Below are 11,182 nucleotides of genomic sequence, written 5' to 3'. Positions count from 1 at the left end.
GCGGGGGGCGCTCCCGGCCGGGATGAGCTCACCGCAGTCGCGCCGGGGCTGAGCGCGGAGCGGGGCGGCGGCGGGGCGGGCGGAGGCTCCTCGGCGGCTCCGCGGCGGCCCGGGCCGCGCGCCACCATGCTGGGCCTGGACGCGTGCGAGCTGGGGGCGCAGCTGCTGGAGCTGCTCCGGCTGGCGCTGTGCGCCCGAGGTGAGCGGGCCGGGCGGGGGCCGGCGGCCAAGTGGGCGGGGGGCTCGGCCGGGTCTCGGCCCCGGGCGGGGAGCGGCCCCTCCCCCGCGGCAACTTTGGGGGCGCGCGTGGGGATCTCGCGGCGCAGACCCCCGGCCGGGGTCTGGCAGGGGTGGGGGACCTCATCCAGGCTCCACCCCTGTGGGGAGGGGGGCCAGGTGCTGACCGGTCCGCTTGTGAAGCGGCGGGGCTGGGACCCTCTCCCCTGGGCACCGCTGCCTGGAGCCCCTCTCCCCTGGGTGGGGCTGGGGCTGGGGCTGGGGCTGAGGCTCCGTAGGGCGTGTGGTGATTCCCGAGAAGACTGGAGCGAAGTGGGCAGGGACTCAGAAACCCCTGCCCAGGGCACCAGGGAGAGGGGCTTCAGGAGACCACCAGCCCGGGGCACCACGGCAGGCGGCGCGGAGCCTGAGCCCAGGGATTTGGAGAGAGCGGCTCCCAGCCCCCCAGCACCCCAGCACCATGGGGAGGAACTCCTAGACTGTGGGAAAGTGTTCAGAGACCCCGGCCCAGAGCAGGATGGTAGAGGGCCCTGGAGGGCTACTAGGGGTGGGGGGCTGCTGAGGGCCGCTGCGCTCTAGCAGGTAGCCCCTGGCCCTGGGCTACCCTCATTTGAAGTGTTCACTCCCCCACCCTTTGGTCTCCGAGTCAGGGAAGGGGCCTTTGTGGACACCTGGGCCAGAGGAGCTGCTGGCCTGGTCGTCTCTGGAGGCCCCTCCTGAAGGTGTGGGTGCGGTGTGGCGCCTCCCCAGGCCGCCTGCCCTCTCCCAGAGGCTTCCCCTTGAGTCCCTTTGGGTAGTGGGAGGTACAGCTGGCCAGAGGGGGCTCCAGCCTGGTGCTGGAATGCCAGGCTCTGCTAGTGGCCACTGCTCATGCCCCTCCCCACCCCCAGTCCTCCTGGCTGACAAGGAGGGTGGGCCACCGGCAGTGGACGACGTGCTGGATGAGGCTGTGCCCGAGTACCGGGCGCCAGGGAGGAAGAGCCTCTTGGAGATCCGGCAGCTGGACCCGGACGACAGGAGCCTGGCCGAGTACAAGCGGGCGCTGCTGGGGCCCCTGCCACCGGCCGTGGGTATGGCAGGAGCCCGGGCTTGGAGGGCTGGGTCTGGGGGTGCTGGGGGGAAGCCCAGCAGGGGTGAGGGGGGGGCATCCTGCAGACTTCCAGTTTCTCCTCAGACCCAAGCCTGCCCAATGTGCAGGTGACCAGGCTAACACTCTTGTCGGAGCAGGCTCCAGGGCCCGTCGTCATGGATCTCACAGGTAACTCGCAGGATGCTGCACCCTGAATGCAGGTAGGGCCCTCCCAGGCACACTGCTGCACCCTTGGGTTCCACGCCCTGGGCCATCACAATCGCAGACCTCATGGGCACCACACCCTACGTGGGGCCTCCTGGAGCAGGTCTCAGCCTGTAGGGAGTTCCCACCCTAGCTGCAGTTTCCCCAATAGGGGACCTGGCTGTTCTGAAGGACCAGGTGTTTGTCCTGAAGGAAGGTGTTGATTACAGAGTGAAGATCACCTTCAAGGTGAGAGCCAGGGCAGTGGGCAGAGGGGATGGGGATGGGGGCAACAACCAGAGGCCTGACCCCAGAGGGAACTCCTCATGTCTCTTTTCCCAGGTCCACAGGGAGATTGTCAGCGGCCTCAAGTGTCTGCACCACACCTACCGCCGGGGCCTGCGCGGTGAGGGCAGCGGGTGAGGGGGGAACAGGGCGGGGGGTGGGAAGTGGGGGGCGGACAGAGGACAGCCCTGATGCCCTCCCCTCCCTAGTGGACAAGACCGTCTACATGGTGGGCAGCTACGGCCCAAGCGCCCAGGAGTATGAGTTTGTGACTCCGGTGGAGGAAGCGCCGAGGGGTGCACTGGTGCGGGGCCCCTACCTGGTCGTGTCCCTCTTCACCGACGATGACAGGACGCACCACCTGTCCTGGGAGTGGGGTCTCCGCATCTGCCAGGACTGGAAGGACTGAACCCCCAGTGCTTGTCTCCCCCACCTCCCTCAGCTGCTGCACAGGGACTCCCAAGCATCCCCAGCACCCCCCGTGAGTGAGCAGACCCTCCCCTGCTGCCCGTGCTCTGTCCCGGGACCCCCTGGGCCTGGCGCTGTCCCCTGAGCTGTCCCATTAAACGTGGCCCTGTCTCGGTGCCCTGCGTGTTGTCTCTTTCTGCCTCCCCTCCCCTGGGGGCTGGGGGCGCCGCATGGGCCTTATCTTTGCTGGAACCAGGCTTGTGTGCCACGTGGCAGCTGCTGCTTGGCTTCTGGCCCCCTTATCTGCCCCTGCCCCACGGGCCCTGGCAGCACCATGAGCCGCCAGTTTCTGCCTGTACTGCTGCTGCTGCTCAGGGCTCCGTGCCCCTGGGGTCAGGAGCAGGGACCCGAGAGCCCCTCAGAGGAGCCTCCAGAGGAGGAATTCCCCAAGGAGGATGGGATCTTGGTGCTGAGCCGCCGCACCCTGGGCCTGGCCCTGCGGGAGCACCCTGCCCTGCTGGTGGAGTTCTGTGAGTGCTGGGGCCAGTGGAGCTGGGGACCGGTGGAGACTGTCAGGGCCCACCTGGGGGCCCCACCCTTTCTTTGCCAGCAAATGCAGGGCATGTGCCCAAGAGAAGCCTCCCCGCAGGCACTTGCCCCCACTGTGCCCAGGAGCTCTCTAGGAGGGTCCTGGGGGTCCGGTTGGGGCAGGCAGGAGCAGTGGTAGTACTGGGGGTACCCACAGGACATGAGAGCACCTGTGCTTCCCTGCTCAGCCAGCGGCCATGGTGCCAGAGTCGCCGCCTTGCTGGCCACTCCTCCAGCTGCCAGGGGCATCCCACAGACTCTGCAGAGGCCCAGGAGTGTTCGGGCTTTGGGGGCCCACGGAGGTCCCTGATGCATGTGCTCTGTGGTCTTTTCACAACCCTTGACACAGATAGGAACTTTCTTGCCTGGGAGGTCTTCACCGGCAGCCACATGGGCCTGGGAGCCCCAGCCTTACAGGGCGGGAAAGGGAGGGTCTTTTCCGTTTTAGAGACGGAGCTTTGCTCTTGTCGCCCAGGCTGGAGTGCAATGGCACAATCTTGGCTCACTGCAGCCTCCGCCTCCCAGGTTCAAGCGATTCTCCTGCCTCAGCCTCCCGAGTAGCTGGGATTACAGGCGTACGCAACCAATCCTGGCTAATTTCTTTTGTATTTTTAGTAGAGACGGGTTTTCTCCAGGTTGGCCAGGCTGGTCTCTGACTCCCAACCTCAGGTGATCCACCCGCCTCTGCCTCCCAAAGTGCGGGGATTGCAGGTGTGAGCCGCCGCGCCTGGCTGTAGGGAGGGGTCTTTCAAGCCCCCCCAAGCCTTGCTGGTCCCTGTGCCGCAGCCTGGGGGGCCACAAAGAGGCGCTGGCGCTCAGCGTGGCCATGGCCGGGGCTCGGGACAGAATGGAGGAGCACGCTGTTCCCCACTGGGTTGTCAGGTGTGGAGAGGGTGCTCCGGGGTTGTGGTGGCCTGGGGCACTCACGGCCCCATCCCCCAGATGCCCCGTGGTGTGGGCACTGCAAGGCCCTGGCCCCCGAGTACAGCAAGGCAGCTGCCCTGCTCGCGGCCGACTCAACGGCGGTCACGCTGTCCAAGGTGGATGGGCCTGCACAGCCCGAGCTGGCTGAGGAGTTTGGTGTGACGGAGTACCCTACGCTCAAGTTCTTCCGCAACGGGAACCGCACACACCCGGAGGAGTACACAGGTGCGGGGGCAGGCCGGTCGTTGGGGGGTGGTGGCCAGGCCCAGGCTGAGGGGGACTCCCTGCAGGACCACGGGAGGCTGAGGGCATTGCCGAGTGGCTGCGACGGCGGGTGGGGCCCAGTGCCACGCGGCTGGAGGATGAGGCGGCCGCCCGGGCGCTGATCGATGGGCGGGACCTGGTGGTCATCGGCTTCTTCCAGGTGAGCCACTGGGCGTGGGGAGCTGGGCTATGGGGGCAGTGACTGTGGGACCTGGTGGCCTCACAGGGCCGGGCCCTTCAGGACCTGCAGGACGAGGATGTGGCCACCTTCTTGGCCCTGGCCCGGGACGCCCTGGACATGAACTTTGGCCTCACAGACCGGCCGCGGCTCTTTGAGCAGTTCGGCCTCACCAAGGACACCGTGGTTCTCTTCAAGAAGGTAGGTCAGGCCCAGGCGTGGGCTGGGGTCCGGCTGCAGCGCCCACTGACCCATGTGCTGCTGTCCAGTTTGATGAGGGGCGGGCAGACTTTCCAGTGGATGAGGAGCTTGGCCTGGACCTGGGGGATCTGTCGCGCTTCCTGGTCACACACAGCATGCGCCTGGTCACGGAGTTCAACAGCCAGGTACGTAGGCTGCAGTGCCTGGGCTGGGGGAGTCCCAGGGTGGAGGAGTCCAGGGATGGGGGTGCCTAGGCGGGGGCCCTGTGGAGTCACGAGCACCCTCCCTACTGTAGACATCTCCCAAGATCTTCGCGGCCAGGATCCTCAACCACCTGCTGCTGTTTGTCAACCAGACCCTGGCTGCTCACAGGGAGCTCCTAGCGGGCTTTGGGGAGGCAGCTCCCCGCTTCCGGGGGCAGGTACTGGGGTCCGGGGGGAGGGGCAGCTGGATGGGGGCAGGTACTGGGGTCCAGGGGGAGGGGCAGCTGGACAGTGGCCGGTGCCAGTGTGGACTCCTGGCCTCAGGTGCTGTTCGTGGTGGTGGACGTGGCGGCTGACAATGAGCACGTGCTGCAGTACTTTGGCCTCAAGGCTGAGGCAGCCCCCACCCTGCGCTTCATCAACATTGAGACCACTAAAAAATACGCGCCTGTGGATGGGGGCCCTGTCACCGCAGCTTCCGTCACTGCTTTCTGCCACGCAGTGCTCAACGGCCAAGTCAAGGTCCGCTGCAGACTGCTCATAGCGGGAGGGGAACCCTGACCTCATCCTCCCAGCCCGGCAGGGGGTGGGAATGGCAGCGCTCAGGCCCCCACCCCTGCAGTCCCCACAGAGGCGCCCCCCACCCCGCAGAGGACCCCCCCCCCCGAGCCCTGCAGAGGACCCCCGCCCCCCGAGCCCTGCAGAGGACCCCTGGCAAAGCGCCTGGCCTGGTTTCCCCCAGCCCTATCTCCTGAGCCAGGAGGTTCCCCCTGACTGGGATCAGCGGCCAGTGAAGACCCTCGTGGGCAAGAATTTTGAGCAGGTGGCTTTTGACGAAACCAAGAATGTGTTTGTCAAGTTCTGTGAGTGCTGAGGGAGGCACGGGGTGTGTGGGCTGGGCGGGGGGTGCCCAGATGGCCGTGCTCAACGGCCCCTGTCCTAGATGCCCCGTGGTGCACCCACTGCAAGGAGATGGCGCCTGCCTGGGAGGCGCTAGCTGAGAAGTACCAAGACCATGAGGACATCATCATCGCTCAGCTGGATGCCACGGCCAATGAGCTGGACGCCTTCGCCGTGCACAGCTTCCCTACCCTCAAGTACTTCCCAGCAGGGCCAGGTCGGAAGGTATGGGGGACAGGTGGCTGGGAAGAAGCTGGAATGCCATCTTCCTGGGCGTGGGGCTGGACCCGGCATGTCCTCCAGATCCTCCTGCCTCTCCTCAGGTGATTGAATATAAAAGCACCAGGGACCTGGAGACCTTGTCCAAGTTCCTGGACAACGGGGGCGCGGTGCCCACGGAGGAGCCCACGGAGGAGCCGGCAGCCCCGTTCCCGGTGGGTGTCCCTAAGCCAGGGCTGCAGGCCTCTGCACAAACCCTCTTTACACAGGGCTGGCGGGGACGGGGCGGGGGTAGGCTGGGAGCAGAGCTTCGAGCTGCACTTGTGACCCGTTCTAGGAGCCACGGGCCAACTCAACTGTGGGGTCCAAGGAGGAGCTGTAGCTACCCCCGTGTCCCTCCCCCCGTCACCGCTGGACAGGAGGCACCTCCTTGGGTGCTGGAGGGAGCTGTGCATTGTGAATAAAGAGCTTGGTTCTGGACTGTGTGTGCCTGGTCCCTCAGCAAGGCTGGCCTGATGCCGCTCTGCCCAGACGCCGGCTCCTGGGAAGGAAGGTAGAGCACGTACATGCTCTAGCTTGGCCAGCCTCTGAGTCACAGGATGACCCCCATGCCTGCTGGAGGCCAGCATGGCCTCCTCTACCACAGGGGCTGAGGCTGGGAGACCCAGGCCAGGCCCCACCGGCAGCAGACGCACCACAGCCAGGGCAGGTTCAAAAACAGTTTTATTTCATTATTATCCAAGTACCTTTGAAAAGATAATTGTACAAGTGTCATCGCATGAAAAACAGACCTGGGCAGCCCCTGCTGGCCCTGGCCTGAGAAATGTACATATTTACATGGGCCCTCAGAAAGGAGGACCCGGGACCGCGCAGCCAGCAGCTGGAGGCAGGTGCAGTGCCCCGTCGCCGGCTCACACAGTGGCAGGCAAGAGACAAGCTGTGTTGAAGGCACTCGGTGGCGAGTACAATTGACAGGCCCTGCAGGCCCCTGTGCCCGGGCCGGGGGCTGAGCCCAGCGAGACCAGGGTACGTGGGCAAATCCCAGAGGGAAACAGATCCCAGCACACGTACCCAGGGGAGGCACCGGGGCGTCGCTTACAGCCGGCAGCAGGGACCTTGGCTGCCCCCCTTGGGCCAGGCCCCTCCAAGTATTGCTATGGGGAGTGTCCGGCTGCCTCCTCGGGCGCAGGACAGAAGCCTGTGGACCACGCGGAGGGACCCCTACCCGCCCAGACACGGCGAGACGGCAGGGCTGGGCGGCGCCCCCACGCTGTTCTCTGTTGGGCTCCTGAGTACAAGGGCATCCGCTGGCTGTGACACCTGTGCCCACCGAGGGCCGCGCCTGGTGCAGCGGTCAGCCCACCAGCCGGTCAGTCCACCTTCTCCACTTTGCCGATGATCTTCTCCTCAAAGACGGGCAGGACGGCCTCGTCCTCTCGAACCTCCTCGAACACCACCCCACAGTCAAACTCGTCGCTCACTTTCTTGAAGTAGTATCTGCAGGATGGAGGTGAGGAGCACAGTGAGCAGGCAGCGCCGCAGGTGGGAGGAGGCCTGGGGCGGGGACGGCGTGTCCACATCCCCATCCTGAGGAGCCCCCTGTCCATGCCCCACCGCCCCCAACACGAGCGCCCCTCCCAGGGCAACAGTGAACAGTGCAACGACCACATGTGGGTGAAGTGGCAGCCACGGGGTGAGTTTACTGCCTGCTGGGAGGCACCCTGCAGCCCCCTAGGAGTACCTGCCCCAGCCTCCCAGGAGGTGCAAGGGGGGAGTGGATGGGTGTGGGGTGTCTGCTTCCCAAGGGCTGAGCCCTATCACGGAGGTGACCCTAGTTGGGGCCCTCCCTCAGCACCACATCCGCAGACACAGTCCACGGGCGTCTGCACAGTCGCTTGTGGACAGAGGGAAAGGGAACCACCTGCCAGGCTCTGCCAGGCTCTTGGGGTCAGGCCCCCTCTGCTCACCCCCCAGTGCTCACTCAGGAGCCTCCAAGGCTGGCTGCAGGCCGGCCCTGCAGGGCTAGGGGCCCAGGGCCAATGAACCTTGGTAGGATGGGGCCTGGCTTTTCAGGTGGGCAAAAGGACCTGAATCCAGAGGCTGGAGACGAGGCCGGCCCAGGGGAACCCAACACAAGGTCCACACCATTGTCGCCTGGGCCTCCGGCCTCCGTTTTCTCACCCCGAAGCTGAGGGCCCTAGAAGGAGTCCCTTAGGACCCTCTCAGTCCTGTGGGGCCGAAGGCCTGATGCCATCCTCAGCCCAGGGCTTGGAGAACTGCCTTAGGTGCAGATGAGGGACATGAGCTGAAACAGCCAGAAAGCCTTTTTTTTTTTTTTGGGTAGAGACGGAGTCTCGCTCTGTCATCCAGGCTGGAGTGCTGGAGAGTGGTGGTGCGATCCCAGCTCACTGCAACCTCCGTCTCCTGAGTTCAAGCAATTCTGCCTCAGCCTCCCAAGTAAATGGGATTACGGGCACCCGCCACCACGCCTGGCTCACGTCTTTTGTATTTTCAGTGGAGAGAGAGTTTCACCATGTGGCCCAGGCTGGTCTCGATCTCCTGAGCTCAGGCAATCTGTCCGTCTCAGCCTCCCAAAGTGCCAGGATGACAGACGTGAGGCACCATGCCTGGCTAGAAACCCTCTTTTTCGTACTGCTGGGCACCCACATACCCCTGCAGGGAGTGGGCACCCCAGCCCTCACACTCACCGGTAGCTGCCCTTTTTGGTCAGCAGCTCCTTGAACTGGCCCAGGGTGACAGCGCGGCCCCTCACCAGGGTGCGGTAGGGGATGGGCTCCCCACAGAAGTAGTACGCCACAACGATGCTGTCACACGGCTGGGCACTCCCGCCGCCCGCCTTCCTCTGCGATCGCGTCCTGGGGAAAGAGATGCAGCAGTGGTCCCTGGTTTTGGACTGAGGTCCCACAGGGTGCCTCCCGCTGGCCTCAGGCTGCCAGCAAAGGGTGGGGCAGGCCTGCAAACACCGGGGGCCCCGGGCCCCACGGACCCCCCGCCGCAGCATCTCAATCTGGAGTCTGACTCCACTCACCGGGAGCATGAAGTCTCCCCGCTGCTTCACAGCCCCACCCTCGACTGGACAGGGCCTGGCCCCTGGGCACACTGCAGCTCTCACCTCTAGGAGGGCAGGGCAGGCTGCATGGCTCCTATCCCCGGAAGACCTACGGCCCCCAAACCTTCTAAACATCTCCAGGGCAGGGACTGGACAAACAGAACTATGCCCGATGTCTGGATGCGCCTGACCCCACAGCGGAGTCTGTCCGAGGCCTGTTGCGGGTGCGGCCAGCAGACCCTTCAGAGGGGGCGGGGCTGGCACCGTCTCCTGCCCAGGTTGAGCTGGGCCCTCTTACAGGTGCTGTGCTTCCACAGCCATGCCGGGATGATGGGCAGGGCCTGGGTGCTCTCACACCCCTGCTTGGCTCCCCTGCCACCACCTGTCCCTCAGATGACTCCAGAAGCTGCCCCTGGCCCACTAGGGTTCAGCCCTTGGGGCCTGGCCTCCTCCTGGCGGCGTGCACTAGAGGCTTCCAGAGCCAACATCATGGCAGGAAGGCCTCACGGCCACCTCAGCCACGTGACCGTCCACTTCGCACACCAGGGCCCCACCCACCTGCATTCTTGGACTTTCTCCCAGAGCCACATCCTTGGAACCCCCTGGAGCCAGGCCCATAGGAGAATGAGCCAACATGTGGGGGCTGCCCCAAGGACGGGTGAAGGCCCCCCCAAGACCCCCTAGAGGATGACAGCCACAACAAACCTGCATCTGGGGCAAGCCTGGTAAGGCCTGGGGGACCCCTGTTTCAAGGCCCCTTTTGGGGTCTGCCCCTCCTGCCACCTTGAGCACACAAAGGCACCGTTGACACAGCCCACGTGGGATCACGTGGTGTGGACACAGCAAGCCTTTCTCACGGGCTCGGAGTGGGCAGCACTGCAGGTGGGAGCAGAGCCCTGACTCACTGACTGCACGGACTGGACAGACGCACATGGTTGAGACCCACACTGCAAGCTGACGCACCTCGCACATCTCAGCACCTGCAGCCCCGACCCTGCTCAAGCCAGGCCTGCAGGGACCAGCCAGTTCCAAGCCGGGCGGGGCCGGGGGCAGGGGTAGGTCTCTGCCCCACAAGGGCCTGGCCGTGACACCTGTGTGGATACAGGGCTGGCTGTGCCCAGGCCTCCAGCCGGGCCTCTTGGTCACTTGTCCTCACGCTGGACAGTCAGCGTCTCCTTTGATGGAGACGGGAGAAGGCTCTAGGGCAGCTTGGAGTCTGATGCCGTGGGACCCTCTCCTGCCACAGCTGCTTCTCAGCGTGGTACCTGAGCTCAGGCCCCAGGACGGCGGCTCTACCATGGGACCTGGCTTGGGACGCCCGGGCTGGGGTGGGCAGGACCAGGAGGACCCTCAGGACGCACGTACTCTGTCTCGGAGAGCTCCATGTCCGACACGGCTGGTACCACGCGCAGCACCGGCGCGCACGCTGGCCTGACGCAGGCGCGTCCCCGCCGCATAACCTCCTGCACATACCTAGGGAACAACCCGCGTCAATGGTGGCTGCGCCGGCGGCCACCGGCCCTGGGGAGGGAGCCTCGACCAATGCTGCCGCGCAGGGACAGACGGAGCACGAAGGGGTTGTACGACCTGCCCAGGGAAGGCTCCAGTTTGCAGGGTGGACAAGACACCGAAGCCCTCCTCGGCCTCAGTGGTGCCGGACACTGCAGCTCACTCCACACGCATGATCTGGGCACCAACCCCTGTTCCCTAGACCGCACTTTGGGGGGCTTCTGATCTGGGGTGCTGGGATCCTACCCCCTCATCCCCTCTGGTGGGACACCATCTCCTCCCGAGAGCCTGTCCTTGGGTCTCTGGCATGAATTCCCCACCGATACCGTGGACACTGGCTCTGGGGTGTGGCAACTGTCTGCACCTCAGGGAGGCTGAGAGCCCCCCGGCGCCACAACTGAGGCCATCCTGGGGCAGCACGGCAGCTCCTCTCACGTGGACACCTCCACTGGGGTGCACTGGGTGACCCTGAGAGTAGTTTCTACTCTGACAGCCCGACAGGGCCCAGCACCCGACCTGCCTCTGGGCCCTCACTCCAAGTCTCCACAACTTCTCGCAAAAACGTATGTCCCCTGGACAGACAAACCCAGCCACTCTGGGTTTCCCATGTGGGGATGCTGGAGCCCAGCAGCCAAACGGGCAGGAAGGTCGTATCTCAGAACGGCGGCAGTGGTTCCACGACTCAGCGGGCATCCCCTGCCATCATGTAGAGCCTGTGGGTGCCCGGGGCAAGGGCAGATGCAACCCGAGAGACCCTGCTCAGCCCAACAAGGGGGCTCAGGAAGCCCCGGCAGGAAGAGTCCAAACAGGCCCAGGGCCTCGAACCTGCTGCACATGATGCCCAGCACCGGCTCATCTGCCAGCCCAGTCACACGTCCAGCTCCGAGCACCACACACCACAGCCCGGTCACACGCCCCAGCTC

General features: G+C 65.3%; 3 protein-coding genes across 3 annotated transcripts in view; 2 read left to right on the top strand and 1 right to left on the bottom strand.

Annotated features, from left to right (window-relative positions):
• The first annotated feature begins 6 nt into the window (after window positions 1-6).
• ARHGDIG (Rho GDP dissociation inhibitor gamma) lies at window positions 7-2,380 on the top strand. Its single transcript, XM_023189288.2, has 6 exons — window positions 7-199; window positions 1,128-1,307; window positions 1,412-1,495; window positions 1,683-1,759; window positions 1,853-1,916; window positions 2,005-2,380. Exons 1-6 carry the CDS (start codon window positions 127-129, stop codon window positions 2,202-2,204), a joined length of 678 nt encoding a protein of 225 aa, XP_023045056.1. The 5' UTR covers window positions 7-126; the 3' UTR covers window positions 2,205-2,380.
• A 157-nt stretch (window positions 2,381-2,537) lies between these two features.
• Window positions 2,538-6,160, top strand: PDIA2 (protein disulfide isomerase family A member 2). The gene is made up of 11 exons (XM_023189241.2): window positions 2,538-2,733; window positions 3,734-3,940; window positions 4,006-4,139; window positions 4,221-4,358; window positions 4,427-4,543; window positions 4,654-4,779; window positions 4,886-5,083; window positions 5,304-5,424; window positions 5,505-5,686; window positions 5,785-5,895; window positions 6,018-6,160. The coding sequence occupies exons 1-11, from the start codon at window positions 2,538-2,540 to the stop codon at window positions 6,060-6,062; spliced, it is 1,575 nt and encodes a 524-aa protein (XP_023045009.1). The 3' UTR covers window positions 6,063-6,160.
• Window positions 6,161-6,385: 225 nt separating this feature from the next.
• Window positions 6,386-11,182, bottom strand: part of AXIN1 (axin 1) — a 55,066-nt gene continuing 50,269 nt past the window's right edge. The window contains exons 16-18 of the mRNA XM_026447539.1: window positions 10,116-10,223; window positions 8,389-8,556; window positions 6,386-7,177 (exon numbers count right to left, since the gene is read on the bottom strand). Of these exons, the coding sequence (XP_026303324.1) occupies window positions 7,051-7,177; window positions 8,389-8,556; window positions 10,116-10,223 (403 nt within the window). The 3' untranslated portion in view covers window positions 6,386-7,050. The remainder of the gene's footprint in view (window positions 7,178-8,388; window positions 8,557-10,115; window positions 10,224-11,182) is intronic.

Source organism: Piliocolobus tephrosceles, chromosome 17 (assembly GCF_002776525.5).
Source record: "Piliocolobus tephrosceles isolate RC106 chromosome 17, ASM277652v3, whole genome shotgun sequence".
NCBI classification, from domain to species: domain Eukaryota; kingdom Metazoa; phylum Chordata; class Mammalia; order Primates; family Cercopithecidae; genus Piliocolobus; species Piliocolobus tephrosceles.
Note: the sequence above shows the minus strand (reverse complement) of the source record. Positions and strands in the feature narration are given on the sequence as shown.